Source organism: Suncus etruscus, chromosome 11, assembly GCF_024139225.1.
Source record: "Suncus etruscus isolate mSunEtr1 chromosome 11, mSunEtr1.pri.cur, whole genome shotgun sequence".
Classification (NCBI taxonomy): domain Eukaryota; kingdom Metazoa; phylum Chordata; class Mammalia; order Eulipotyphla; family Soricidae; genus Suncus; species Suncus etruscus.
In genome coordinates this window covers 62013632-62039552 of record NC_064858.1, presented here as the reverse complement: position 1 = coordinate 62039552, position 25921 = coordinate 62013632, and the positions used below count along the sequence as shown (strand labels likewise).

The window sequence follows — 25921 nt, the reverse complement described above, 5'->3', positions numbered from 1 at the left end:
TTGACTGTGGTGGGGGAACTGATATTAGGGTATTGTATGCCCAAACCTCAATCCCACAGATGGCAGCTTCACCCCATAAAACAAATTGTGCAAGCCCCACAGCCAAGCATGTTTGGAACCCCAGTTCTTCCGTCAACAGTACAGCAACAATTAAGGGAGGAGAGGGAATGATTTAAAAACAGACACATCTGTGATGAACAGACGGAGTGGAGTGTGTTTCTCACCTGAACATACTAGCAGTTGCTCTGGTGTGACTGTGCCATGAGTTTTCAGAAGGACACATTAAAAAAGAGAAAATATCACATGTGTCTGTTAAAAATTATTTGGCTTTGAAGAGTATGCTGTATTGATATAAAGTTAAATGTAAGTTAAAAAATAAGCATATGTTGTTTTATCAAAAATTTCAGAGCATTAGGTTTGCTGATTTAACTATGCTAACACTCAGGATAAGTTCAGTACAGTGAATCATTGCACATTCTGTTTTTTTTTTTTTTTTTTTTTTTTTTTTTTGTGGTTTTTTGGTCACACCCGGCAGTGCTCAGGGGCCACTCCTGGCTCCATGCTCAGAAATTGCTCCCGGCAGGCACGGGGGACCATATGGGACGCCGGGATTCGAACCGATGACCTTCTGCATGAAAGGCAAACGCCTTATCTCCATGCTATCTCTCCGGCCCGCACATTCTGTTAAAGCTCTGTGGTTCCAAACTCAGACTTTGAGATCCAGATAGATATTACAAGTGTTAAGGCACTTCCCTTGTACCCTGCTCACCCTAGTTTGATCCCAGCACCACTTATGCTACACTAAGCCCTTCCAGGTGTGATCCCTGAACACAGAGTAAACTCAAGTGTGGCCTGCAAACAAACAAAAATAATGATCAAACATTTTAAGAACAGCAATAAAAACTAAGGCGTTCAAGGCAGAAAAAAGAGCAATAAGAAGTTGTGTGCTCCTGTGCAAGTCCCTTAGCCTCTCTTTCAGTGTTTACATCTGTAAGCTGGAAATAATTTTTAAAAAATTTGTTGTTTTTCAGGCCACACCTGGTGATACTCAGGGTTTACTCCTTGCTCTGCACTCTGGAATTAATCCTGTGACATATTGAATAACAGGTGGTGCTTGGGGGGGACCATATGGAATGCTAAGGATCAAACCAGGGTCAGTCAAATGCAAAGCAGATGCCCTATTCATTGTAAAATCACTTTGACCTCAAAAGTTTAACTCCTGGGAGGTTGTTTCAGTTAAGCTACACTCATCAGTGCTCAGGGATACCTCTATGCTATACACACAGGATTTATTCCTGGTGGACTGGTTGACTTTGGGGACCATATGAGGTCCCGGGGATCAAACCTGCATGCAAGGCAAGTACTCCATCACTCCAACCCTAGAATGAATAAATTTGGTTTGAAGCTACCCTGAAGAAGTAACACAGCATTGAACACAATGGCTTTTCACATCCGCTCTACAGGCAGAGAAGGGTTGAAAAATCACTACCTTGAGACTAAAGAGGTAATACAGTGGGTACGGAGCTTTCCTTGCATGTGGCTGACTGAGGTTCCATTCTTTTTTTTTTTTTTTTTTTTTTTTTTGGTTTTGTGCCACACCCGTTTGACGCTCAGGGGTTACTCCTGGCTATGCGCTCAGAAATCACCCCTGGCTTGGGGGGACCATATGGGACACCGGGGGATCGAACCGCGGTCCATCGCTTGCAAGGCAGACACCTAACCTGTAGCGCCACCTTCCCGGCCCCTGAGGTTCCATTCTTGCCATCCAATATGCCCCCTGAGCAATGCCCACAAGCCAGAAAAGGAAAAAAAATCGCTTCTTGAAAAGCCTTGTACAACCACCGTCACATGTGCCATTGTTGTTAACAGTCAATTGTATTTTGTGAATTGGGTAATATGCAGGTGGAAGAAATAAAAAAGATGAAAATTGGTGATCCACTTGATAGATCCACTGACCACGGACCCCAAAATCATAAGGCTCACCTGGAAAAGCTTCTGCATTACTGTGAGGTTGGAGTGATGGAAGGGGCCACATTGGTGTATGGAGGGAAACAGGTCCAGAGGCCAGGTAAGTTTACCTGATGAGAGGTATCCAGGCCCCTGTTCCTTGATGGGAAGAGAAGCCACAGTTTCCATGAAATGATCATCAGGGACATTTATGTTCTGAATGAAAAAAAAAATTGGGGGTATTTTTGGGCCACATTCGGCTGCACTCAGGGGACTCCTGGCTGAGGAACTATATGGGATGCCGGGGATCAAACCTGTGTCTGTCCTGGGTGAGCTGCATGCAAGGCAAACACCCTACCGCTGTGCTACCACTCCAGCCCCAGAATGAAAGATTAATTTCTAGATCCTACAGCCACTTACTAGCGATGGCATCTCCCCCCACCCCATCCTTCCTTTTATTTTTCTCTGATGTTTTATTTTACTTTTTTCATAAATTCTTTAATTGAATCACTGTGAGACACATAGCTACAAAGCTATTTAAGATTGACTTTCATCCATACAATGACCAACACCCTACAACAGTGCACATTTCCCACCATTAATGTCACCATTTTCCCTCCTACCCTCACCTCTGCCCTCTCCTCTGCCTTCCTCTTGTGGCAGACATTTTTCTTCTTTTTCTTTCTTTCTTTCTTTCTTTCTTTCTTTCTTTCTTTCTTTCTTTCTTTCTTTCTTTCTTTCTTTCTTTCTTTCTTTCTTTCTTTCTTTCTTTCTTTCTTTCTTTCTTTCTTCTTCTTTCTTTCTTCTTTCTTTCTTCTTTCTTTCTTTCTTTCTTTCTTTCTTTCTTTCTTTCTTTCTTTCTTTCTTTCTTTCTTTCTTTCTTTCTTTCTTTCTTTCTTTCTTTCTTTCTTTCTTTCTTTCTTTCTTTCTTTCTTTCTTTCTTTCTTCTTTCTTCTTTCTCTTTTTTCCCTTTTAGGCACTGTGGTTACTGAATAGTTACTGAAGGGGTATCATGTATATAAAATTGCCTCCTTTCAGCACCCAATTCTTGTCCATAGTGATTATTTCCAACTCTCATTGTCATAGTGGTCCCTTCTCTGCTCTAACTGCATTCTTCATTGTTTGTGGTGTCTTGATTGTGACAGATCTTTGCCTCCTTTCCCTTCTCTGTGAAGGGGATGGATTGTGTGTGTGCTATTTCACTGGGCTATAAACATCCAAGAACCACATGGCCTATACAATGAGCCATGGGGTGGGGGTGAAGGTGCCATTTGAGCACAGGTGATATTGATAGTGGGACTGTAAAGGTTCATCTGGACCCATGGAGCCTCAACAGGCTCACTTCCATTTCTAGCACAAACTCAAACAGGTAAACATTTCCATGGCCTGGTATTCAAAGAAGAAAGTAACAACTGCCAAAGTTCATTTTTCAGTTGGAAGAGGATTGTGCCCCAACACTACACTTTGAAAATTGGTGATTAGAAAGAAACAAAAGTTCACACTTGAATTTCTGGGACACCAAGTTTCTCATAAAAGAGCTCTTTCCAATTCCCCCTCTTCCCCTCCCCCAGAAACATCTTTGCTAAGTATATGATAAAAAAAAAAATCACCATTTTAGAGATAGACAGCGAGTAAGGCACTTACTTGCCTTGTATATTACCAACCCAGATTTAATCCCACCATCCCTATATGATACCTTGCACCTCTCCAAGAGTGATTCCTAGCACAGAGCAGGGGGTAAACCCTGAATACTGCTGATGTGTGACTTAAAAACCAATATATATATATATCTTTTGTACTCCTAAACTAATATAAAATAATTTATTAAAACTGGTTCTCAAAAGAGGTAAATGTACTTAGTGCAAGATGGGACCTGATTGTTTGCAAGGTACCATCCCCATGCCTATTGAACAATTATGATGAGCACCCAGATTTACAATGGAGGGGTTCACTTTGTTGCCCTCTGCTAACCAATCATAGCTTTGTGGGTTTGTTTATTTGGAAGGGAGGGTAGGTACACCTGGCAGTACTCAGAGATTACTCCTGGCTTTGTGCTCAGGGATCATTCCTGGTGGGGTTCAGGGACTGTCATGGGTGCTCAGGGATCATTCCTGGTAGGGTTCAGGGACTGTCATGGACTGATTATTCCTAACACTCAGGAATCTTCTGGGGTCCTTTGCAAGGTGAGTGCTCAGATTCCTTGATGGGAGACAGCAGCCAAGGAGTCAAGTTGGGTTCAAGCTCTGTTCCTTTTATTCAAAGCAAAAGGTGGAATATTTACACTCAATTTCTTGACAAGTCATAATTTTCAGACAAAGCGATTTAGACAAAGCTAATTTTACCCAAAAAAGCACAGGGGCAAATTGTTCAAAGCACATTCTGACACAGAGCAGTTTCACCTTTGAATTTTTTCTTACTATCAGAAGTTTCTCAGCTAGCAAGGTTCGTTCAGAATTGTTTTGGGGGGCCGGGAAGGTGGCGCTAGAGGTAAAGTGTCTGCCTTGCAAGCGCTAGAGTAGGACGGACTGCGGTTCAATCCCCTGGTGTCCCATATGGTCCCCCCAAGCCAGGAGCAATTTCTGAGTGCATTGCCAGGAGTAACTCCTGAGTGTCAAACGGGTGTGGCCCAAAAACAAACAAAAACAAACAGAATTGTTTTGGTTTTGCTTTTTTTTTTTTTTTTTTTTTTTTGGGTTTTGGCATATGCATTCTGAACTGGGGCCTGAAATGTTAACCCTTGATATAACTGCACATAGGCTAACATCAAGAAAGATTTAAGGGTGAGTAATTAGTCTCTAAGATTAAATTAAAAATACTTGAATCTACACAAATGTTAAATCAAAGTTATCTTTAAAATGTCAGCTGGGCCCAGAGAGATAGCACAGCAGCGTTTGCCTTGCAAGCAGCTGATCCAGGTTGGTTCAAATCCCGGTGTCCCATATGGTCCCCCGAGTCTGTCAGGAGCTATTTCTGAGCAGACAGCCAGGAGTAACCCCTGAGCAATGCCGGGTGTGGCCAAAAAACAAAACAAACAAACAAAAAAAATGTCAGCTAAAGTTATCTCAGTTAATTGTTATGCTACATTCCCCTTTTTCCTGAATGCCTCATGGACAGGCAACCAAGTTTTACAGGGACCTAATGCCTTTGAATACAGGTTATTTTCCAAGTGTCCTTTCTTACAGGTGCTACTTTTCATGTGTCCTCTGTGCGAGAACAGGCTGTTTGAAAAAGTTCCTGCAATTAGTAGACAGCTTTTGAAAAACCCTCCGCCAGGCAGTTAGGGCCTTTTTAAACTTGGTGCCTTCCTAGGTCTCAGGATCTGTTTATACAGGGGATAATGTAGAATTTTCCTCTGTTTTTATTATTATTATTTTTAAAATGAATGGTGGCTAATTACATACATACATATTTAATGGCAGACAATAATAAGTGAGCCATTATAATGCCAATCACTAAAACCAAAAGACCAATCCAGGTAGTTGCCATCCAATATGGCCAAATTAAAGGGTTTAAAGTTTTAATATCTGACCGTAAATCTGTAACTAATTTGTCAATCTCTGTAATATCTAATTTAGATTTGCTTAAAATGGCTATTTCCTTCTTTTTTTTTTTTTTTTTTTTTTGTGGTTTTTGGGTCACACCCGGCAATCCTCAGAGGATATTCCTGGCTCCAGGTACAGAAATTGCTCCTGGCAGGCACGGGGGACCATATGGAACGCTGGGATTCGAACCAATGACCTCCTGCATGAAAGGCAAATGCCTTACCTCCATGCTATCTCTCCGGCCCTAAAATGGCTATTTCTTGCTGCAAGATTTTTATGTTTAAAGATATTGTAGGGGCCGGAGAGATAGCACCGTGGTAGGGCATCTGCCTTGCACACAGCTGATCCAGGACGGATGGTGATTCAGATCCTGGCATCCCATATGATCCTCTGAGTCTGCCAGGAGCCATTTCTGAGCGCAGAGCCACAAGTAACCCCTGATACTGTATGTACCTCCTTAACCAATGTTGTGGTAGAAATAGCAATAGATGCAAAAATGAAGATTAAAGCAGTGATTTCTAGGATAAGAGTGGCAACAAATCACTTAGGTCTCATTAAAGCATGCAGCTTCTTTAAAGCTAAAATGACAGAATCATCATACCAATAACCCTGAATTTCAACAGGAAGCGTAACATAAGGAGGTTGTTTAAGAATCAGAAATACAGGGGCTGGAGCGGTGGCACAGGGCGTAAGGCATTTGCCTTGCGTGTACTAGCCTAGGATGGACCGCAGTTTGATCCCCCCTCCTCCCCGGCGTCCCATGTGGTCCCCTGTAGTATATGAAAAAGTTTCCATAAGATTATTCTTGGAATTGTTGTATATAAAAATATTTTCTTAGGATTGTTCTGTGACTATTGCCCCACCTAGACCTCCAGGTGGGGGCGCTGTGGAGTTGGCAATAAATAGCTTGATGGACAGGGAAGAGGGGTCCTTTTGGCGAGAGCAGGTTGCAGGCTGCAAGAGGACTCTCTCTCTCTCTCTCTCTCTCTCTCTCTCTCTCTCTCTCTCTCTCTCTCTCTCTCTTCTCTCTCTCTCTCTCTCTCTCTCTCTCTCTCTCTCTCTCTCTCTCTCTCTCTCTCTCTCTCTCTCTCTCTCTCCCCCCCCCCAATCTTTTACACCCTAACCTTCTTGTCTGTGTGGATTATTATTTGCTGCGGATAAATGTTACCAAGATCTCCCCCCAAAAGGGGACAAGGGATGGGAAGTAATTTCTCATTCTGGGGACTATTTGTGGATTCACAAATACATACCAAAGGATTTAGCAGAACAGATTCCCTACAGGAATTCGCCTACACCAGGGGCGATTTCTGAGCACATAGCCAGGATTAACCCCTGAGCATCACCAGATGTGGCCAAAAAAACAATAAATAAATAAATAAATAAATAAAATAATCAAAATACAGAATAATTTTGGCTATGATTGGGTTAATACAATTGGATAATACATATTTTGTACACAAATCTTACAAGAGGTATGAAATGTACTAAGTTGTATGTCTGATGATTTAGTCACGAGCTTAGGGCAGATTGACATACTTCAATATAAACAGCTTGAGGTTGGGGCTTTCGCCTGGGTTTTTTGTTTGTTTGTTTTGGGGGGATCACACCCAGCAGCGCTCAGGGGTTACTCCTGGCTCTACGCTCAGAAATAACCCCTGACAGGCACAGGGGACCATATGGGATGCCGGGATTCAAACCACCATCCTTCTGTCGCCTTACCTCCAGGCTATCTCTCCGGCCCTCGCCTGGGTTTTAATTATATTGGCTGCAAGTAGATGAAACAAACTGGGGGGAAAAAAATGGAAGAGTTGCGATGGAAAATGCTAAAAAAAAATAAGTAGGACTGGGGCTAGAGCACAGCAGCAGAGTGTTTGCTTTGCATGCGGCCAACCCAGGACAGCCCCCAGGTTCAGTTCCCGGCATCCCATATGGTTCCCCAAGCCTGCCAGGAGCATTTATGAGTACAGAGCCAGGAGTAACCCCTGATTGCAGCCAGGTGTGGCCCCCCCAAAAAAATAAACAAAAAAATGTAGGACTGACCCAGCCAGAATAAAAAAAGCGGTAAATAGGGCATGAAGCCAAGAAATTAAAAGTTTTATATTTATACATATCAACATTGTTTTATGAAAAAAATTATAAATCTTCATATCTCTGCCTTTGGCTGAAAGACAGCGGTGAGAGTCGAAAGACTATTAGGAGAGCTGCAATCAAACCATGTGGAGGAGCCATTTAGGAACACCCTTAAATTGAGGTGTTTTTTCCTGGCATTTAGGGATGCGATAAGGATTAGGAAACTCCTCTAAGTCATATGTGTAGTCACCGATAGTAACAAACTGAAGTTCCCATAGGAGCCAATCTTGAGAATAGTGGTTATAAATGCTAGGGAGCATGGTATGATAGTTAAGTGGAGAGGGGGGGGGGGTTCCATTTGTAAAAAAAAAAACACATGGACTATATAGCTAGTCCTAGCTAGCGTTCTTGGAGGCAGTTTGATATTACTGAGACACCCCCCCATAAGCCTTAGAATTATTAATAATTTTGATATGTTCTTTGCCCAGGCTACTGAATATAAAAATGGAGGATTGGGTAGATAAGCCCAATAGACCTGTCTGACTCCATTAGGTAGAGGCATAAGCCCCAGGTGACTGTAGGGTTAAAATTGATGACAGCAATAAACAACATTTCTGAAGTTAACAGCTTATCAGATGGAGTCACAATGCCTTTGGCCTCAGCTACCAGTTTTGTCACCTATCTCCAGGTGAGAAGGACAGGTGGTTGCATCATCTGGGCTTGTGATGGTGTCAAGTGGTTGCTGGTCTTGCTGGTGAGGCTTAACTTCTGAAGATTGCACTGCAATCTTCAATACACTGCCAGCATATCTCCTGGTTTCATTTTCTCTTTGAAGCTGCAGTCAGGGGCCTCTTGGGGGACCTCTTTGGCAGGTCAGATGAATTGGTCAGGGATCCAGATGGGGGACTGCATCCTGTGGAAAGACACATGCATATCCTCTCCCTGATGCAAGTGCATCAGGGACCTTTCCATTTTGAGATTAACGAATCTTCCCACATTACTAAAGATTTTTTTTTCCGATTCCAGAGTTTGTACATGAGTGTTAGTCCTTTGTCATCTGTATTTAAGAAATTTAATACAAATAATGCATGAGTAAGCAATTGGTGAGGAGAATAATAAGAAAAATTAGAATTTTCAAGCTGCATAATTGGATATTTCAGGGTTTGATTAGCTCTCTCAACTATGACTAATCCTTGGGAATTAAATGGGATTCCAGTGGAAATCATAATTCCCATACTGTTGCAAAAATTTTGAAAAGTCTGGGGCTGGAGAGATAGCATGGAGGTAAGGCATTTGCCTTTCATGCAGGAGGTCATTGGTTCGAATCCCGTTGCCCCATATGGTCCCCCGTGCCTGCCAGGAGCAATTTCTGAGCCTGGAGCCAGGAATAACCCCTGAGCACTGCCAGGTGTGACCCAAAAACCACACACACACACAAAAAAAAAATTTTTTTTTTGAAAAGTCTTAGAGGTATAGGCTGAATCATTTCTGTCTTAATTTTCCTTGGCATTGCTAAAACAGAAAAGCAGGTAACTAGATGTTGAATAACATATTTTACTATATCTCAATGTGTGCAATACAAGAAAGAAAGGATCAACAGTAACAGGGATATAAGGTAGGCGGCCAAACTTTGGGACATGAGTAACATTCATCTGCCATAAAATATTAAGTTTTAAACCTCTAGGATTAACTACCATCTGAGGTGGAAAATATGTTGTGGGACAGAAATTACTTTTTTTTTTTTTTTTTTTACAATTTGTCTAGCTTGTTCATGAGTAATTCCAAACATTCTCTTTAAAGCCAAGACATTTTGATGATGCGATTGATGATTCTTCGGGGCTATTTCAAAAAATGTTTAAAACCAGGGCTGGAGGGACCGGGCGGTGGCGCTAGAGGTAAGGTGCCTGCCTTGCCTGCATTAGCCTTGGATGGACCGCGGTTCGATCCCCTGGTGTCCCATATGGTCCCCCAAGCCAGGAGCAACTTCTGAGCGCATAGCCAGAAGTAACTCTTGAGCGTTACCGGGTGTGGCCCAAAAAAACAAAACAAAACAAAACAAACAAAAAAAACCAGGGCTGAAGAGATAGCATGGAGGTAGGGCATTTGCCTTGCATGCAGAAGGATGGTGGTTTGAATCCTGACATCCCATATGGTCCCCTGAGCCTGCAAGGAGCAATTTCTGAGCTAGGAGTAAACCCTGAGCGCTGCTGGGTGTGACCCAAAAACAAAAACAAAACAAAAAATGTTTAAAACCATGCTTCAAGTATAGCCATCAGCTAGATGGTTACTTTCTGCAAAAGGGCCCAGTAAGTTGGTGTGGCCCCTTACATGACCAATAAAAAACTTCTCCTGTTTAGACCAAATCAAAGTTTGCAATTGCATAAGCAAGTCAGATACCTTAGAACCAATGGAAATTGTAACTTTCTATGGCATGAAAAAGTTTAAAAATATAAACTGGGGGCCGGGCGGTGGCGCTGGAGGTAAGGTGCCTGCCTTGCCTGCGCTAGCCTAGGACGGACAGTGGTTCGATCCCCCGGCGTCCCATATGGTCCCCCAAGAAGCCAGGAGCAACTTCTGAGTGCATAGCCAGGAGTAACCCCTGAGCGTCACAGGGTGTGGCCCAAAAACCAAAAAAAAAAAAAACAAAAAAAAAAACTGAATCAGTATACAAGTTAACTGATTGAGGACATATCTTAAAGGCTTCTATATATAGGTTATCAGGGATTGGACCTCAATTGACCATGTGTAAGGCCCTATTAGATATGCTATTGCTTTGTCTGGCTCCTAACTCAGTATGTTTAAATCAGTGGGATGAAAATTAAGAGACATGGATAAGAGACATGGAGCAAATTGATCAGATTAATAGACAATACAGAATAAAACTGACCATAGAAAGGGAGATGACTCTAAGGGCTGGGCTGGAGCACATGCTGTTCATATGGGAGTTCTAGATTTGGTTCCCTGAGTACCGTTGAGGATGCTCCCTCCTCTTCCTCTTCCTCCTCCTCCTCATCATCATAATAGCTTATTTAAATTCAGAATTAACTCAATTAACTATAAAAAGATACTTTTAATCCCAGGTGTTTCAGTTGAATTTATCTATTTTTTAAAAATAGAAAGATGGGCGCCTGGAGTGATAGCATAATGGGGAGGGTATTTGCCTTGCATTGGCCAACATGGGTTTGATCCCTGTCATCCTATAAGGTCCCCCAATCCTGCTAGAAGTAATATCTGAGTACAGAACCAGGAATAACCCCTGAGCTGTGCCTCTGGGTGTGGCCCAAGCCACCCCCCCCCAAAAAAAAAAACCTCCTTCTGGGGGCTAGAGCAATAACATAGCAGTAGTGCATTTGCCCTGCACATGGCCAACTGATCGGACCCTGGTTTGATTCCCACCATCGCATCTGGTCCCCTGAGCCTGCCAGGAGCAATTTCTGAGTGCAGAGCCAGGAATAACCCTCAAGCATTGTTGAATGTGCCCCCCCCCAAAAAAAAACCAAAAACAATACTTTTAGAACATTTGAAACATCTGATAAATATTGCATTTTATTGTGTAACCTGTAACTACTATGATGTGATATTTTCATTATTTTTCAGTTTAAAAAAAACCTAAAAATTGGGGGCCAGGCGGTGGCGCTAAAGGTAAGGTGCCTGCCTTGCCAGCGCTAGCCTTGGACGGACCGCGGTTCGATCCCCCGGTGTCCCATATGGTCCCCCGAGCCAGGAGCAACTTCTGAGCACATAGCCAGGAGTAACCCCTGAGTGTTACCGGGTGTGGCCCAAAAACCAAAAAAAAAAAAAAAACCTAAAAATTAAGAAATATTTAATATTAGCTATGAATATAGATTAGCATTGTTTTGTTAAATGTCATAACATGAAATATACTGTATGACATTTTGTTTGTTTTTGATTTCGGGCCACTCCTGGCAGTGCTCAGGGTTTTCTCCTGTCTCTGTGCTCAGAAGTTGCTTCTGTCAGGTCTGTATGACCATATGAAATGCTGAGGATTGAACCTGGTTAGCTACATGCAAGGCCCTTACCTTACCTTACCCACTGTCCTATCCCTTTGTTTATTTGTTTGTTTGTTTTGAGGCCATACTCAGTGGTGCTCAGGGGTTACTCCTAGCTCTGTGCTCAGAAATCGCTCCTGGCAGGCTCAGGGGACCATATAGTATGATGAGAATATAACCTTGGTCCGTCCCGGGTGGGCCGCATGCAAGGTAAACGCTCTACCACTGTGTTATCTCTCTCCCCACTTCCTTATTTTTATTTTTTTATAGATGTGTGGTGAAGCACTGGAAAATGAAAGATATCTTGTGGAACTTACTTTAAACAAATTTAAACAAAGAAAAAAAACAAACGTTGAAAATATGAACAAAAAACGATTTTGCTCTTCATATACCATTTATTTTCTTTCTTTCTTTCTTTCTTTCTTTCTTTCTTTCTTTCTTTCTTTCTTTCTTTCTTTCTTTCTTTCTTTCTTTCTTTCTTTCTTTCTTTCTTTCTTTCTTTCTTTCTTTCTTCCTTTCTCTTTCTTTCCCTCTCTTTCTTCTTTCTGTTTCTTTCTTTCTTTCTTTCTTTCTTTCTTTCTTTCTTTCTTTCTTTCTTTCTTTCTTTCTTTCTTTTTTCTTCCTTCCTTTTTTTCTTCCTTCCTTCCTTCCTTCCTTCCTTCCTTCCTTCCTTCCTTCCTTCCTTCCTTCCTTCCTTCCTTCCTTCCTTCCTTCCTTCCTTCCTTCCTTCCTTCCTTCCTTCCTTCCTTTCTTTCTTTTCTTTTTTTGGTTTTTGGGTCACACCCAGCTATGCTAAGGACTCTACACTCAGAAACCGCTCCTGGCAGGCTCGGGGGACAATATGGGATGCCGGGATTCGAACCACCATCCTTCTGCATGCAAGGCAAACGCCCTACTTCCATGCTTTCTCTCCAGCCCCATATACCATTTCTTTACTTTTCCATTTGTTTGACATTTTATTTTTTTTGTTTTTGTTTTTTTGTTTTGTTTTGTTTTGTTTTTGGCCACACTGTTTTGACACTCAGAGGTTACTCCTGACTATGCGCTCAGAAATCACTCCTGGCTTGGGGGGACCATGTGGGATGCCAGGAGATCAAACCTTGGTCAATTCCGGGCTAGTGCTTGCAAGGCAGATGCCTTACCTCTAGCGCCACCACTCGGGCCCAAACTCAGGCTATTTTAAAAATGAAAACTGAGTCTGGCTAAAGCCAAAGAGGAAAATTCAAGTATTGGTTTACTGGCCCAGAAAAGAAGAAACTAACATGTAATGGAATTAAATTAGAAAAAAAAACTAATTGGGGAAAACAAAAAGAGAGAGAATTGAAAATTACTCTATAGAGGCTAGAGCAATAGTATATCAGATAATGAATGCACTAGCTTTGCATGTGGCAGACCTGGGTTTGAGCCTCAGCATTCCATATTGTTCCCCAAGCTCCACCAGGATTAATTTCTAATTGCAAAAATATTACAATTTCTAAATGTAAATACCAAGCATAGCTTAGCTCTCAAAACAGTAACATTCTGCACACCTATATTCATTGCAGTACTATTTACAACAGCCAGATTTTGGAAACCCAGATGCCTGACAAGAGATGAATGGCTAAAGAAACTGGTACATATATACAATGGAATACAATGCAGCTGTTAGGAAAATTAAGTTATGGAATGAACCTGTATATGAATGGACATAGAAACTATTATGCTGAGTGAAATAAGTCAAAGGGAGAGAGATAGACACAGAATAGTCTCACTCATTTATAGGATTTAAGAAACATAAAGACAGTATTGTAATAATACCCAGATTCAATAGAGATGAGGATGGAAGGACCAGCCCATGATCTGAAGCTTACCACAAATAGTGGTGAGTGCAGTTAGAAAATTAATTACACTAACAATTATCATGAAATGGTAATGAGTGAGAAAAATAGAATGCCTGTCTTGAATACAGGCAGGGGGTGAGGGAGGAGGAAGATGTTGGTAGTGGGAATGTTGTACTGGTGAAGAGGTATGTTCTTTTCTATAACTGAAGCCCAACTACAAACATGTTTGTAATCATGGTGTTTAAATAAAGATATTATTATGAATAAATAAATAAACAAAAACAGTAGCAATAAAATAATAATAATAATAGTACTCTAATAGCTGTTCTTTTTTTCTGGTTCTCAACTAGGCTTCTTTATGGAACCTACTGTCTTCACAAATGTAGAGGATCACATGCATCTTGCAAAAGAGGAATCCTTCGGTCCTATTATGGTCATTTCTAAGTTCCAAAATGGGTATGTTGTTCAGGCACTGTTAAACATATTGCAACTAGATACATTTTTTTCCTTCTGTTGCACTACGTGCAAAACATAAAATCAAGTAATATGTAATATTCTACTATAGAGTAATTAACTTAGCATATGCTTTGTATATATGAACCTCTGAATTTGATTGAATATCCTGATAGCAAAAAGAGCCATATACAATATCAGGAATCAAAGATGGGACATGTGCAAGGTAAGCACCTTAATAAACTGCCTAAAGGCCTGGAGAGAGAGCACAGCAGTAAGGGCGTTTACCTTGCATGCAGCGATCCAGGACGGATGGTGGTTCGAATGAATCTCAGCATCCCATGTGATCCCCTGTGCCTGCCAGGAGTGATTTCTGAGCACTGAGCCAGGAGTAACCCCTGAGCACCACCGGTTGTGACCCAAAAACAAAACAAAACAAAACAAAAAAACCTCCCTACTAAGTCTTCAACCCAACTTTAGCTCTTGAACAGTTGACATCGAAACGACTCTTTTACAGTGAGAAGAAAAAAATTCATTTTTATATTTACATTCTGTAGAAAGAAAACTTGTGAAATTTAATTTTTATCCAAGAAAAATTGCTGCCTTTATTATTATGTTACTTAATATCTGTAGTAATATAGATTAGATAGTAGTTATAAATTTGTATAATCACCATATAAATATAAATCAAAACCTGGCTTGTTATAGTACAAAAAGCTTTGTAACATGTTTAGTGAAGAGGAACAGATGGTAACTGATCTCATGTAAAGATATTTAATACCAAAAAAAAAGAGAGAATATATTGGGCTGAAGTGATAGTACAGCAGAAAGGACATTTGCCTTGTACAAAGTCAACCCAGGTTCAATCCCCAGCATCCCATATGGTCCCCTGAGTACTGCCAGGGGGTAAGTCCTGATTACAGAGCCAGGAGTAACCCCTAAGCACTGTAGGGTGTGCCCCCCAAACAACAACAACAACAACAGTAAAGACTCACATGATAAGCTGCACAAAATTTTTCAGCTTTAATTTTCCTGATAAAGCAGAAAGTGGCAGAAACCAGAAGAGAGGGGCTAGAGTGATAGTACATCAGTAGGGTGTTTGCCTTGTTGCAACCAACACAGGATAGATCCAGGTTCTATCCCCAGCATCCCATATGTCCCCCAAGCCTGCCAGGAGCGATTTCTGAGTGTAGAGCCATGAGTAACCCCTGAGCGCTACTGGGTGTGACCCAAAAACCAAAGAAAAACTAATTTTGGTAGGTTATCACCCTGCTGGCCGGGCCCAGATCCTCACTCTCTCTGCCTGTTGGCTTCATTATTTGTCAAATTGATTTACTCATCATGTCTTCCTTTTAATTTGGCCATTATAAGGATTCCATAATTCAAATGTCTCCTACTGGGCTCTCTGCCATCATTATGCTTGTTGGTATTCTCAAAGTAGGTCACATGTGTTGTGACTGTCATGATGGCAGTCCCCAGTAAGAAATGGCAGAGCCATCTTTCACTGGCCTCAGCATTCATTGGCCATCAGCATTCACAGCCACGGCCTGTGCAAAGCCTAAATAAAGTTTTATCAGACCCCTCACCCCCACACACACACCATTCCCTCCAAGTTAGTGTCTAAATTTCCCAGGCAAGTAAACATTGGTAACGCTTCAAAGTTCTCTTTGAAAGTCCATTAGTACAGCGCTACATTGAAGCCTTGCTGCCTCTCCAAACACTCAGCACCAGGAATTTCCTCTTCCATTTAGGATGGATCTTCCCACTTTGCGAAACTCTGGTGGCAGTCATTGGCATGTATTTCCTGGCCATGTGATAGAAAAATGTATATCCTTTTCAATTTTAGCTTGGCTCATGCAGAGGGGTGATAATCTTCTAGACAGGCATGTTGGAACTGGCCCTACTGGGATATGAGCAAAACAAGGCTTGACCAATATGTGGGTTTCTTGCACTCTCCTTTTATTGAATTAGCCTATGAATTTAATTATTAAATTCACTTCATCTGCTGATACAGCTCACTGGTATAAAGAAATATCCCTGTGACTGGTTGAGAGTACAGTATTGTATTAAAATGCAGGTAGGCACGGAGCTGGAGCAGTGGCGTGGAGTGGTAAGGCATCTGCCCTGCCGGCGTTAGCCTAGGATGGACCACAGTTCAATCCCCAAAGTCCATTAAGGTCCCCCAAGCCAGGAGCGATTTCTGAGTGCATAGCCAGCATCACCGTGTGACCCCCCCCAAAAAAACGGAGAAAAAGCAAAAACAAACCCTAAAATGCAGGTAAACGTGTGCCTGACCTGAGTTTGATTTCCAGCTCCATATGATCCACAGAGCATGATGTTTTGCTCTGGAGGCCTGCAGTACCCCAGATACCTAGGGTATGCTCAGCATCGTAGAGTACAAGCAGCATATCAGACCCGTGCATTGAGCCAATTGCCTCATTGGCTCAGAATTAATGGGATTCCCAGACCTCCTCAACACCACTTGAGAGATTCCCCCCCAAAAAGAAATACTTTTGTCCTACAACCTCTTACCCACCCCCAGCTTCTAATCTAGTTGGATGAGGAAATACAAATGTAATAGTTTAAAAGACAAGCTGAGGAGCTGGAGAGCTAACACAGCAGTAGTACATTTGCCTTGCACATAGCTGATCCAGGATGGATGGTGATTCGAATCCTGGCATCCCACATGGTCCCCCAAGCCTGCCAGGAGCAATTTCTGAGTGCAGAGTCAGAAGTAACCCCTGAGCACTGCTGCCGGGTGTGACCCAAAAGCAAACAAACAAAAGACAAGCTGAGAGCCAGAGCAATAGCACTGCTTGCAGCTGAACTGGGTTGGATCCCTGGCATCCCATATGATCCCCTGAGCCTACCAGGAATAATTTCTGAGTGCAGAGCTAAGTGTAACCTTGAGTGCTGCTCGGTGTGATCCAAAAACCAAAATAAATAAATAAAAGACATACTGAACTGGAGGCATGTGCTAGATTCATAGAGGATTCTTTGAGCTTTACTAGTATCATGCACTTAACTCAGTTCACCCTTCCAACAATAAAGTAATTGTTTTCATCATTTTTTAGTAGGGTAAACAGGTGGGAAATGAAGGTATTCACCTCACATTACCCAGGGCGAATGGCTGTGAGTCTCACACTCAGCATGGAGGCATTAGGTTGAGGCACTGAACAAGTCTGAACTGGGAAAAGGTGCATAATTAATGAGCCAAGTGGAGTGCTCTAGACTATCTAAAAGTAGGGCACATGGTCGGAGTGACAGCACAGTGGTAAGGTGTTTGCCTTGTATGCAGCCAACCAGAGATAGACCCGGATTCAATCTCCAGCTTCCCATCTGGTCCCCCAAGCCCACCAGGAGTGATTTCTGAGCCTGATGTGGCCCAAAAAGCAAAATTACAAAAACAAACAAACAAACAAAAAACATAGGGCACAGGGAAAGGGGGAAAATGTCTAAAGAGGGTTAATGAATAAGTTTCCCAAAAAATGAGCAAATCAGAGGCTGGAGAGATAGTACAGTGAATAAGGTGTTTGCTTTGCATGCATCTGACCCAAGTTCAATTTCCAGAATCTCCTATGATCCTCCCCACAAATCCATGAGTAACCCCTGAGTGCTGCCAGGTGTGGCCCAAAAATCAAACAAAAAGAGCAGATCGGGGCTGGAGCAAAGTCATTTCCTCACAAGCAACCAATCCAAGACAAACCCGTGTTTGATCCCTGGCATAATGTTCTGTTTATAAAAGTGTAAGCATGTTGGCATACATGTTTCCCTGTCTCTATCAGGGAGGGGAAGTTATAGGACATGAAATCAAAGTGCTCTGCTTTATGTCTAATGGAATTTGCCTGAAAATAGTATTTGTCTTTCTGAAAACCTCTTTTAGGGACATCAATGGAGTGTTGCAGCGAGCAAATAATACAGAGTACGGTCTAGCCTCCGGGGTTTTTACCAGAGACATAAATAAAGCAATGTATGTGAGTGAAAAACTGGATGCTGGAACGGTTTTCATTAATACCTACAACAAAACAGACGTGGCAGCCCCTTTTGGTGGAGTGAAACAGTCTGGCTTTGGGAAAGACCTAGGTAGGCTGGGCTTTGGGTTGCCAGTGCTCTCTTGTGCTGCATCTCTGATTGGGCGGCCCCAAACCTCACTGAGTGTAATTCCCAAGCCCTGGCTTCTGCTGCAGCAGGATTTGCATTCATGAGGTACTAAGATGTCTGAAGGCTAAACATTTGTATTGAGTATAGTATACAAAGATAAGACTTGCGTGGGAAACTTCCTTTTCTAAAGGAGACCCACACTGGGTTTGTAACTTAAACTGAACTTGGTTTCTTTTGTTTGTTTTTTTGTTTTGTTTTTGGGCCACACCCGGTGACGCTCCTGGCTTGAGGGACCATATGGGACTCCAGGGGAATCGAACTGCGGTCCGGTCTGTCCTAGGCTAGCGCTGGCAAGGCAGACATCTTACCTTTAGTGCCACCGCGCAGGCCCCTGTACTTGGTTTCTTTTGAGACATGAGGGAGTTTGGACCCCACTCAGTAACTGTCCCTTGCTCTGTACTCAGGAATCACTCCCGGTGGGAGAGCAAATTGGTACCAGGGATTTGAACTGGCATCAGCCACATACAAAGCAAACTCCTTTCCTTCTATACTGTCTCTGGCCCAAACTATGTTTGCCTTATCTACCTGACATTCAACATGAACTGGTTCAGTTTTTGTGGGACTAAGAATGTATAACCAACTATTGCCTAGAGTTACCGGGCTGTGTCTGCACAGTGTGGCAATCCTGGGCAGTGCAAGTGGCAGGAGTTCCTGGGAAACTGACAGCTCAAACTGGGAATCTGTTGAAAAGCCAAAATTCATTGGAAGCATGATACAGTCACATGTCAGATAATAGCTTACTTAGAACTTTAAAGTGATTCATTGGGAGATGTTTTTATATCTTTTCTTTCCTGAAGATTCTTGGATATGTATTTACAGCAATAAAAATAGTTCTGAGGGGGGCCAGAGAGATAGCGTGGAGGTAAGGCGTTTGCCTTTCATGCAGAAGGTCATTGGTTCAAATCCCGGCATCCCATATGGTCCCCCGTGCCTGCCAGGAGCGATTTCTGAGCATGGTGCCAGGAGTAACTTCTGAGCACAGCTGAGTGTAACCCAAAAACCAAAAAAAAAAAAAAAAGTTCTGAGGGTCCAGAGAGAGCTCAAAGGGAAGAATGTAAGTTTTGCATGTGGGAAGCCTGAGTTTAACCCCTGGCACCTCTGGTCCTCTGACCACCTCAAGGATCTCTTCCTGAGTGCAGAGTTGAGAGCAGACACTGAGCACTGTGGGGTAGGTGTGGCCAAAAATAAGGAAGGGGACAAGAAAGGAAAGAAGGAAGAAAGGAGGGCATAGGGAAAAGGAAAAAGGAAGGAAGAAAGGGAGGCGAGGAAGGGAGGAAGGGAGGTTTCAAGGGTTCCCAGGGTCTTTGAGATACTCTACACTGGGCCACATTCCCTTTGCTTAGCCATGTGTCTTCTTGTACCTGCCTAAAGTCAACTTAGTACCACATCATACTGCAAATATGGTTGTCAACTGCTCCTCTCTCTCCAGGTGAAGAAGCGCTCAACGAATATCTCAAGACCAAGACAGTGACGCTGGAGTATTAGAGGCCTTCATTAGGGCTCACTCAGTGCCCAGCTCTACACCTCGCTCTCCAGTGTGGGAGGAAACCTCAGTCCCCAGCCCAGAACCACGCTCTTGAACCAGGATCAGCAGCTGGCCACATGGGGCACACTGACACCCATACGGCCATTTCTAGCACAACCCTCCACTTTCTAAATATTTGTTCTTATTGAATTATGACTGTTATGTTTCATACCTAAGTTTTTAAAAATATCAAGGTGCTACTGTTCCTAATTTTGTCATGATTATTTCTCTTGACAATAACAAGGGTCTGGGTTTCCCTGGGGTGAAGAAGACACCTCCCTTAAAACAGGAAGCTGTGGGGGCCCCGTCCCTAGCTCTACCTCACATGCCAGAGGCATCCTGATGGCACAGTGTGTGATCTATGCACCACAACCAACTATGGATAGCCATGATGATTGCAAGAACCAAAAGTAGGGCATTTGCTTTACATGCAGCTAACTCTGGTTCGATTCCCGGCATCCCATATGGTCCCCAAGCCTGTGTGAAAATTAAGGTAATATCTTACAACTGTGATATGCAGACACTGTGCACTGAGGTTCAGGAGCAAAAATCTCATTAAACAGATAAATTAAATATTTTAATTACCTGTTAATTTTCACAAATATATTTTACATTGTTAAGTGAAACAGTTCTTTTTTTTCTTGAGATTGACAGCTAAGGGCATGATCCTGTATATAGATAGCTTTGAGATAAGAAACAATGTATGCAGCACTATATTTGTTTTAAATGTTATAATGGTTTTTGTGTCCCCCAGGTTTTTTTTTTTCCCTTTGGAAACAAGTCCAAGTGGCTCTTTATGTCTTTTTTTTTTTTTTTTTTTTTTGGTTTTAGGGCCACACCCGTTGACGCTCAGGGGTTACTCCTGGCTATGTGCTCAGAAATCGCCCCTGGCTTGGGGGGACCATATGGGACGCCGGGGGATCAAACCGCGGTCCTTCCTTGGCTAGCGCTTGCAAGGCAGACACCTTACCTCCAGCGCCACCTACCCGGCCCCTCTTTATGTCTTAATTACCATGAGGTAGTGTTAAGAAGTTGTTGAGTTTGGGGCTGGAGAGATAACACAGTCGTAGGGTGTTTGCCTTAGACGCTAAAGGACGGTGGTTCTGGCATCCCAAATGGTCCCCCAAGTCAGTCAGTAGCGAGTTTTGAGTGTAGAGCCAGGAGTAACCCCTGAGCGCTGCTGGGTGTGACCCCAAAACCAAAAAACGAAACAAAACACGCACACACACATAAAAAAAAAAAACACACATGAAAAAGTTGTTGAGTTTGTTGCAAATCAGCTCTTGCTGGGGATGGATGATGGTGGGATGGAGGATGAGGTCTTTTTTCTCCAGCTCGGACCATGCATCTGCCACCTGGTTCAGTCAGTGGTTCTGAGGTGATAGCGGCGGGTAGAAAGCTCACAGGGTGTCAGGCTTCAGGAGATATCAGCTTTATTCAGTGGATAAGGCTGAAGGCAAAAAGCCTCAGCCTTCCTTAGACCCTTGCTTATATAGACAAGAATCAGGTACCACGTAGGGTGGGAGCCGAATGTCAAGTAAGGAACAATCCAATATTCTATTTTTTTTTTTTTTTGGTTTTTTTTGGGCCACACCCTGTGACGCTCAGGGGTTACTCCTGGCTATGCGCTCAGAAGTTGCTCCTGGCTTCTTGGGGGACCATATGGGACGCCGGGGGATCGAACCGCGGTCCGTCCTAGGCTAGCGCAGGCAAGGCAGGCACCTTACCTCCAGCGCCACCGCCCGGCCCCTTTTTTTTCTCTTTTTTGGTACAATCCAATATTCTATCACCAGGTCACACCCTAGGGTGGGCACAATAATTGATTAGGGTAGGATCAGTAAGATAATAGGAAATGTTTTCATATATAACAATTCCACCTTTTTTTAATTCCACCGTTTTTAATAAACAAACATTAATAATGTACAAAAGTAAGTAATATTTTCTATAATTATTAAAGAAACAATAAGTGATAAGAAAAGAGCAGCTGTTTGCATAAGTGCATCACAGGGAAATGTAAAGAAAAACTGGCTCTATGCTCAGAAATCGCCCCTGGCAGGCTCAGGGGACCATATGGGATGCCCGAATTCGAACCACTGATTTGAACCACCATCCTTCTGCATGCAAAGCAAACACCCTACCTTCATGCTATCTCTCCAGCCCCTACCACACACGTTTTAAGGTGAAATTGACTTATTGCTATAAGTGGGGGTTAATGAACATATTATTTATTCCAACTCGAAGGCACCACATTAAGCATTGAGGAAAGTACAAATTAAAAGACTTAGCCTGGGGCGGGAGACTCAGTCTGGGGGGGGGAAGACTCAGCCTCTCTTCTTCCCATAACACAATAGTGGATACAAATAATTTCACTAGGCAGTTCTTTCCAAGGTACATTTTTGGTGCACAATCAAAATACTATGAGAAGTGGGGTTGAAGAGATAGCACAGTGGCAGGGCATTTGCCTTGCATGCAGCCAACCTAAGACGGAAGGTGATTTGAACTCTGGCACCCTATATGATCCTCTGAGCCTGTCAGGAGCAATTTCTGAGTGCAGAGCTAGGAGTAACCCCTGAGCACTCCTGAGTGTGATCCAAAAACAACGAAAAATTAAAATACTGTAAGAAAGGGTTTGCCTTGCACACAACCAACTAATGTTCAATACTTGGTACTAGCCTGAGTCTGCCAGGAGTAATTCCTGAGTGCAGAGCCAGGAATAACCCCTGACCACCATCAGGTATATCCCCCAAACCAAATACATAATTAAAATACTGTGAGTGGGGCAGGAGCAATAAATAGTACAGTACATAAAACATTAACATGATCAACCCGGGTTCAATCCTCAGCATGCTCGAGTAATCTGAGTGCAGAGCAGGAGTAAGCCCTGAGCTCTGCCAGGTATGACCCTCCCCATTTTTTAAAAATGTAAAATATTATGAAGATAGAAGATTCATAAGGAAGTTAGTTCCAAGACCCTCACTGTAGAATTATATAGTCCTGGATGGTGGTGGATAGATGGTGAGGCCTTTCTAGGCCAGCCCAGGCCAGGCGCCTGCAACCCCTTCCAGCTGTAGGGTCTGCAGGTTCAGGGTAGCGGTGAGGAAATGATCCACATTATTATTAATAGACCACATATGTGGCTTCTCAGCTAACCTTTTAAGCAGGCTCCATAAGCCGCCCTACATTTAATCCTGAATCTGCCATCTCTCCATGCTGCCTACTTCTGCTGAGCTTTCTTTTTTTTTTTTTTTTTTTTTGGGTCACACGTGGCAGCGCTCAGGAGTTACTCCTGGCTCTATGCTCAGAAATAGTTCCTGGCAGGCACGGGGGACCAAATGGGACACCGGGATTCGAACCGATGACCTTCTGCATGAAAGGCAAACGCCTTACCTTCCATGCTATCTCTCCGGGCCGGAACTTTCTTGCTGACTTCCTCTGAATCTCCTTTCTGTCCCTGAGGCAACCCTTTTGTTACCTTCCATAGACCCCTCCCAGAAGTGGACAGGTCTGACCTACAGGCAATATTAGCGTTTTGCCCTGGGATGGGTGACACATCACACCTTGTTCTTTAATTTTTAACTGGCTACAGACCCACAGAAATGGGACTGAACAACTGAAAGAGCTGCTTCACCACCTAAGCAGAAAGAGAACTTAGGCTCTGATGGTGGCCAGAGCCTTACACCCATGTATCAGGTTGCTGGAGCACAGAGCCAGAGACAAAGCAGTAAAACGTATCTTTCCTCATACTGGAAGGCAACAGCGTTTTAGTTATTATATACATCACCTGCAGATGTCTCAAACACAACTCAGTACATTTTTTCTGTTAAATGTAAAACACTTAAACTAATATTTTAGCTACACTAATGCCAGATGCTCAGGAAGTACTATTGCGGGGCCGAAGAAATAGCACGGAGGTAAGACGTTTGCCTTGCATGCAGAACGTCAGTGGTTCGAATCCTGGCATCCCATATGGTCCCGAGCCTGCCAGGAGCGAATTCTGAGCATAGAGCCAGGAGTAACCCCTGAGTGCTGCCAGGTGTGACCCACCCCCCCCCCCCCGCGAAAAGAAAGTACTATTGTTCTCTCTGCCAATTTGATAGGTAAAGAAGAATCTTGATCTCATTTACATTTTTGATAGAATGAAGTGGGATGTTTTTCTGGGAATCACTTGTCTATGTTCCCCTTTTCACCTTTTATTTTGGTTTTAGGACCACACCCGGTGGCATTCAGGAGTTACTCCTGGCTCTGCACTTAGAAATCACTCCTGGGGCCGGGCGGTGGCGCTAGAGGTAAGGTGTCTGCCTTGCCAGCGCTAGCCTAGGACGGACCACGGTTCGATCCCCCGGTGTCCCATATGGTCCCCCAAGCCAGGAGCGACTTCTGAGCGCATAGCCAGGAGTAACCCCTGAGCGTCAATGGGTGTGGCCCAAAAACCAAAAAAAAAAAAAAAAAGAAAAAAAGAAATCACTCCTGACAGGCGTGGGGACATTATGGGATGCTAGGAATTGAACCAGGTCAGTCAGTCACATGCAAGGCGATCACCCTACCTGCTATACTATCACTCTGGGCCCAATATTTTTTTGGAGGGGAGCTTAAGGCGTCACGCCCAGAGTGCTCAGGGGCTATTCCTAGTGGTGTTTTGAACTGAGATCAGACACATACCATGCAAGGCCTTAACACCTGTACTATCTCTCCAGGTTGGACCTTTTTAGTTTTGAAGTATTAGTCCTTGTTTCACTAATTTGAAAAGAACCCATACAATAACCTCACTTATTTCCCCCACTTTATCTACTTTTGGGGGGGGGGGTGTTACACCCAGTGGCACTCAGGAATTACTCCTGGCTCTGAGCTGAGACATTGCTCCTGGCAGGGCTGTGGCCATATGGGATGCTGGGATTCGAACCACTGTCCATCCTGGATCAGCTGCATGCAAGGCAAACGCCCTGCCACTGTGCTCTCTCCAGCCTATCTCCTCCTTTTTAAATCTGCCACTAATTAGTATTAGTGTAGCAAAGTTCTCTATTCTTTTCCTTTGTGTTTCAGGCTTTGATGTTCTCTTCCATTTATAACTCTTTAGAGTTATTTCAGGAGGTAGGAGCAGAGTGATGGTACAACTGGTAGGACTCTTGTACATAGTTGACCCAGCTTTGATCTCCAGCATCCCATATGGTCCCCTTGAGCCTCACCAGGAGCCATCCTTGAGCATACAGCGAAGAACAAACCCTGAGCACTGAAAGATGTAGCCAAGAAATAAGAAGGGTTTTATTTACTTTGTTTAAAGTGTAATCTGTAATTAATCTTAATATATGAGGTTAGAATCTATCAATCCTGACACTGTATTTTTTTTGTCCCCCAATTCACAATACAGACCAGGCAAAGGGCCTGGGTTGAGGTGTATATGGGTGCATTTACTGTACCTCCTTTTTCTAAACAGTCAGTGTAAAGAACACAGCCTGTGGCAAGAATTGGGAGGTCTTATCTTTTCTTTTCCTTTTTGATTTTTTAATATATATATATATATATATATATATATATATATATATATATATATATATATATATAAAATCCTTCACCAGTGCAACATTTCCATGACCAATATCCCAAGTGTCCTTCTCCCCACCTCACACTGGCCTGCACTCTAGACCGGCTTTCTACTTCCCTCATTCAGTCACATTTTGTTATGATAGTTCTCAGTGTAATTATTTCTGTGACTGCACTAAATGATCCCTGTGGTGAGCTTCATGTCAGGAGTTGGACCCTCCAGTCCACCTCTATTTTGTCTCTGAGAATCATTACACAATGTTTTTCATTTTTCTCAAAACCCATAGATGAGTATGACCCATATTCTGCATCTATCACTTGTCATCTACTGGGTACCACGCACAGTAAGCAGCAGATAGGACAAATGCTTCCTCTCATGACACAGTATGTTCCCAGGCAGAATGGCAATCTTTTGGCATTTTTACCAATAATTCATCATAACTGTGCTTAGGGCCACAAAGAATAACTTTTGTAGTAGAAAAATCTGTTTCCAGATCTGCTTATTTATGCATTCACTAAGACACTTAGTATGAAAGAGTGGGTTCTGATTTCCCAAGGGAAATGCCAGAGGAAAGGATTGATACTGATCGTTAGCATATTCATGAGAGGTCTCAGGCTAAAGTGAAACAGAAAAAAGTTGTGGTTTTTTTTTTTATTGTGGGTCACACCCGGCTGAGCTCAGGGGTAACTCCTGGCTCTACGCTCAGAAATCGGTCCTGGCAGGCTCGGGGAACCATAAGGGATGTCAGGATTCAAACCACTGTCCTTCTACATGCAAGGCAAATGCCCTACCTCCGTGCTATCTCTCCGGCCCCAGTTTAAACAAAACCACTGGGGCAAAGTTCCATCAGTTCA

The 25921-nt window shown here is 43.0% G+C and overlaps 1 protein-coding gene, 1 long non-coding RNA gene and 1 other non-coding gene across 3 annotated transcripts in view; 1 reads left to right on the top strand and 2 right to left on the bottom strand.

Annotated features, from left to right (window-relative positions):
* ALDH1L2 (aldehyde dehydrogenase 1 family member L2) overlaps positions 1 to 19604 on the top strand; it is an 84742-nt gene extending 65138 nt beyond the window's left edge. The window contains exons 20-23 of the mRNA XM_049783187.1: positions 1903 to 2068; positions 13740 to 13845; positions 17726 to 17925; positions 19433 to 19604. Coding sequence (XP_049639144.1) covers positions 1903 to 2068; positions 13740 to 13845; positions 17726 to 17925; positions 19433 to 19488 — 528 coding nt within the window. The 3' untranslated portion in view covers positions 19489 to 19604. The remainder of the gene's footprint in view (positions 1 to 1902; positions 2069 to 13739; positions 13846 to 17725; positions 17926 to 19432) is intronic.
* LOC126022324 (uncharacterized) lies at positions 476 to 22932 on the bottom strand. Its single transcript, XR_007500260.1, has 2 exons — positions 22889 to 22932; positions 476 to 625 (listed from the first exon to the last, which is right to left on the bottom strand). It is a non-coding gene; the product is annotated as an uncharacterized LOC126022324 (long non-coding RNA).
* A 1936-nt stretch (positions 22933 to 24868) lies between these two features.
* On the bottom strand, positions 24869 to 25000 carry LOC126023154 (small nucleolar RNA SNORA51). Its single transcript, XR_007500360.1, has one exon. It is a non-coding gene; the product is annotated as a small nucleolar RNA SNORA51 (small nucleolar RNA).
* Between the last annotated feature and the right edge of the window lie 921 nt (positions 25001 to 25921).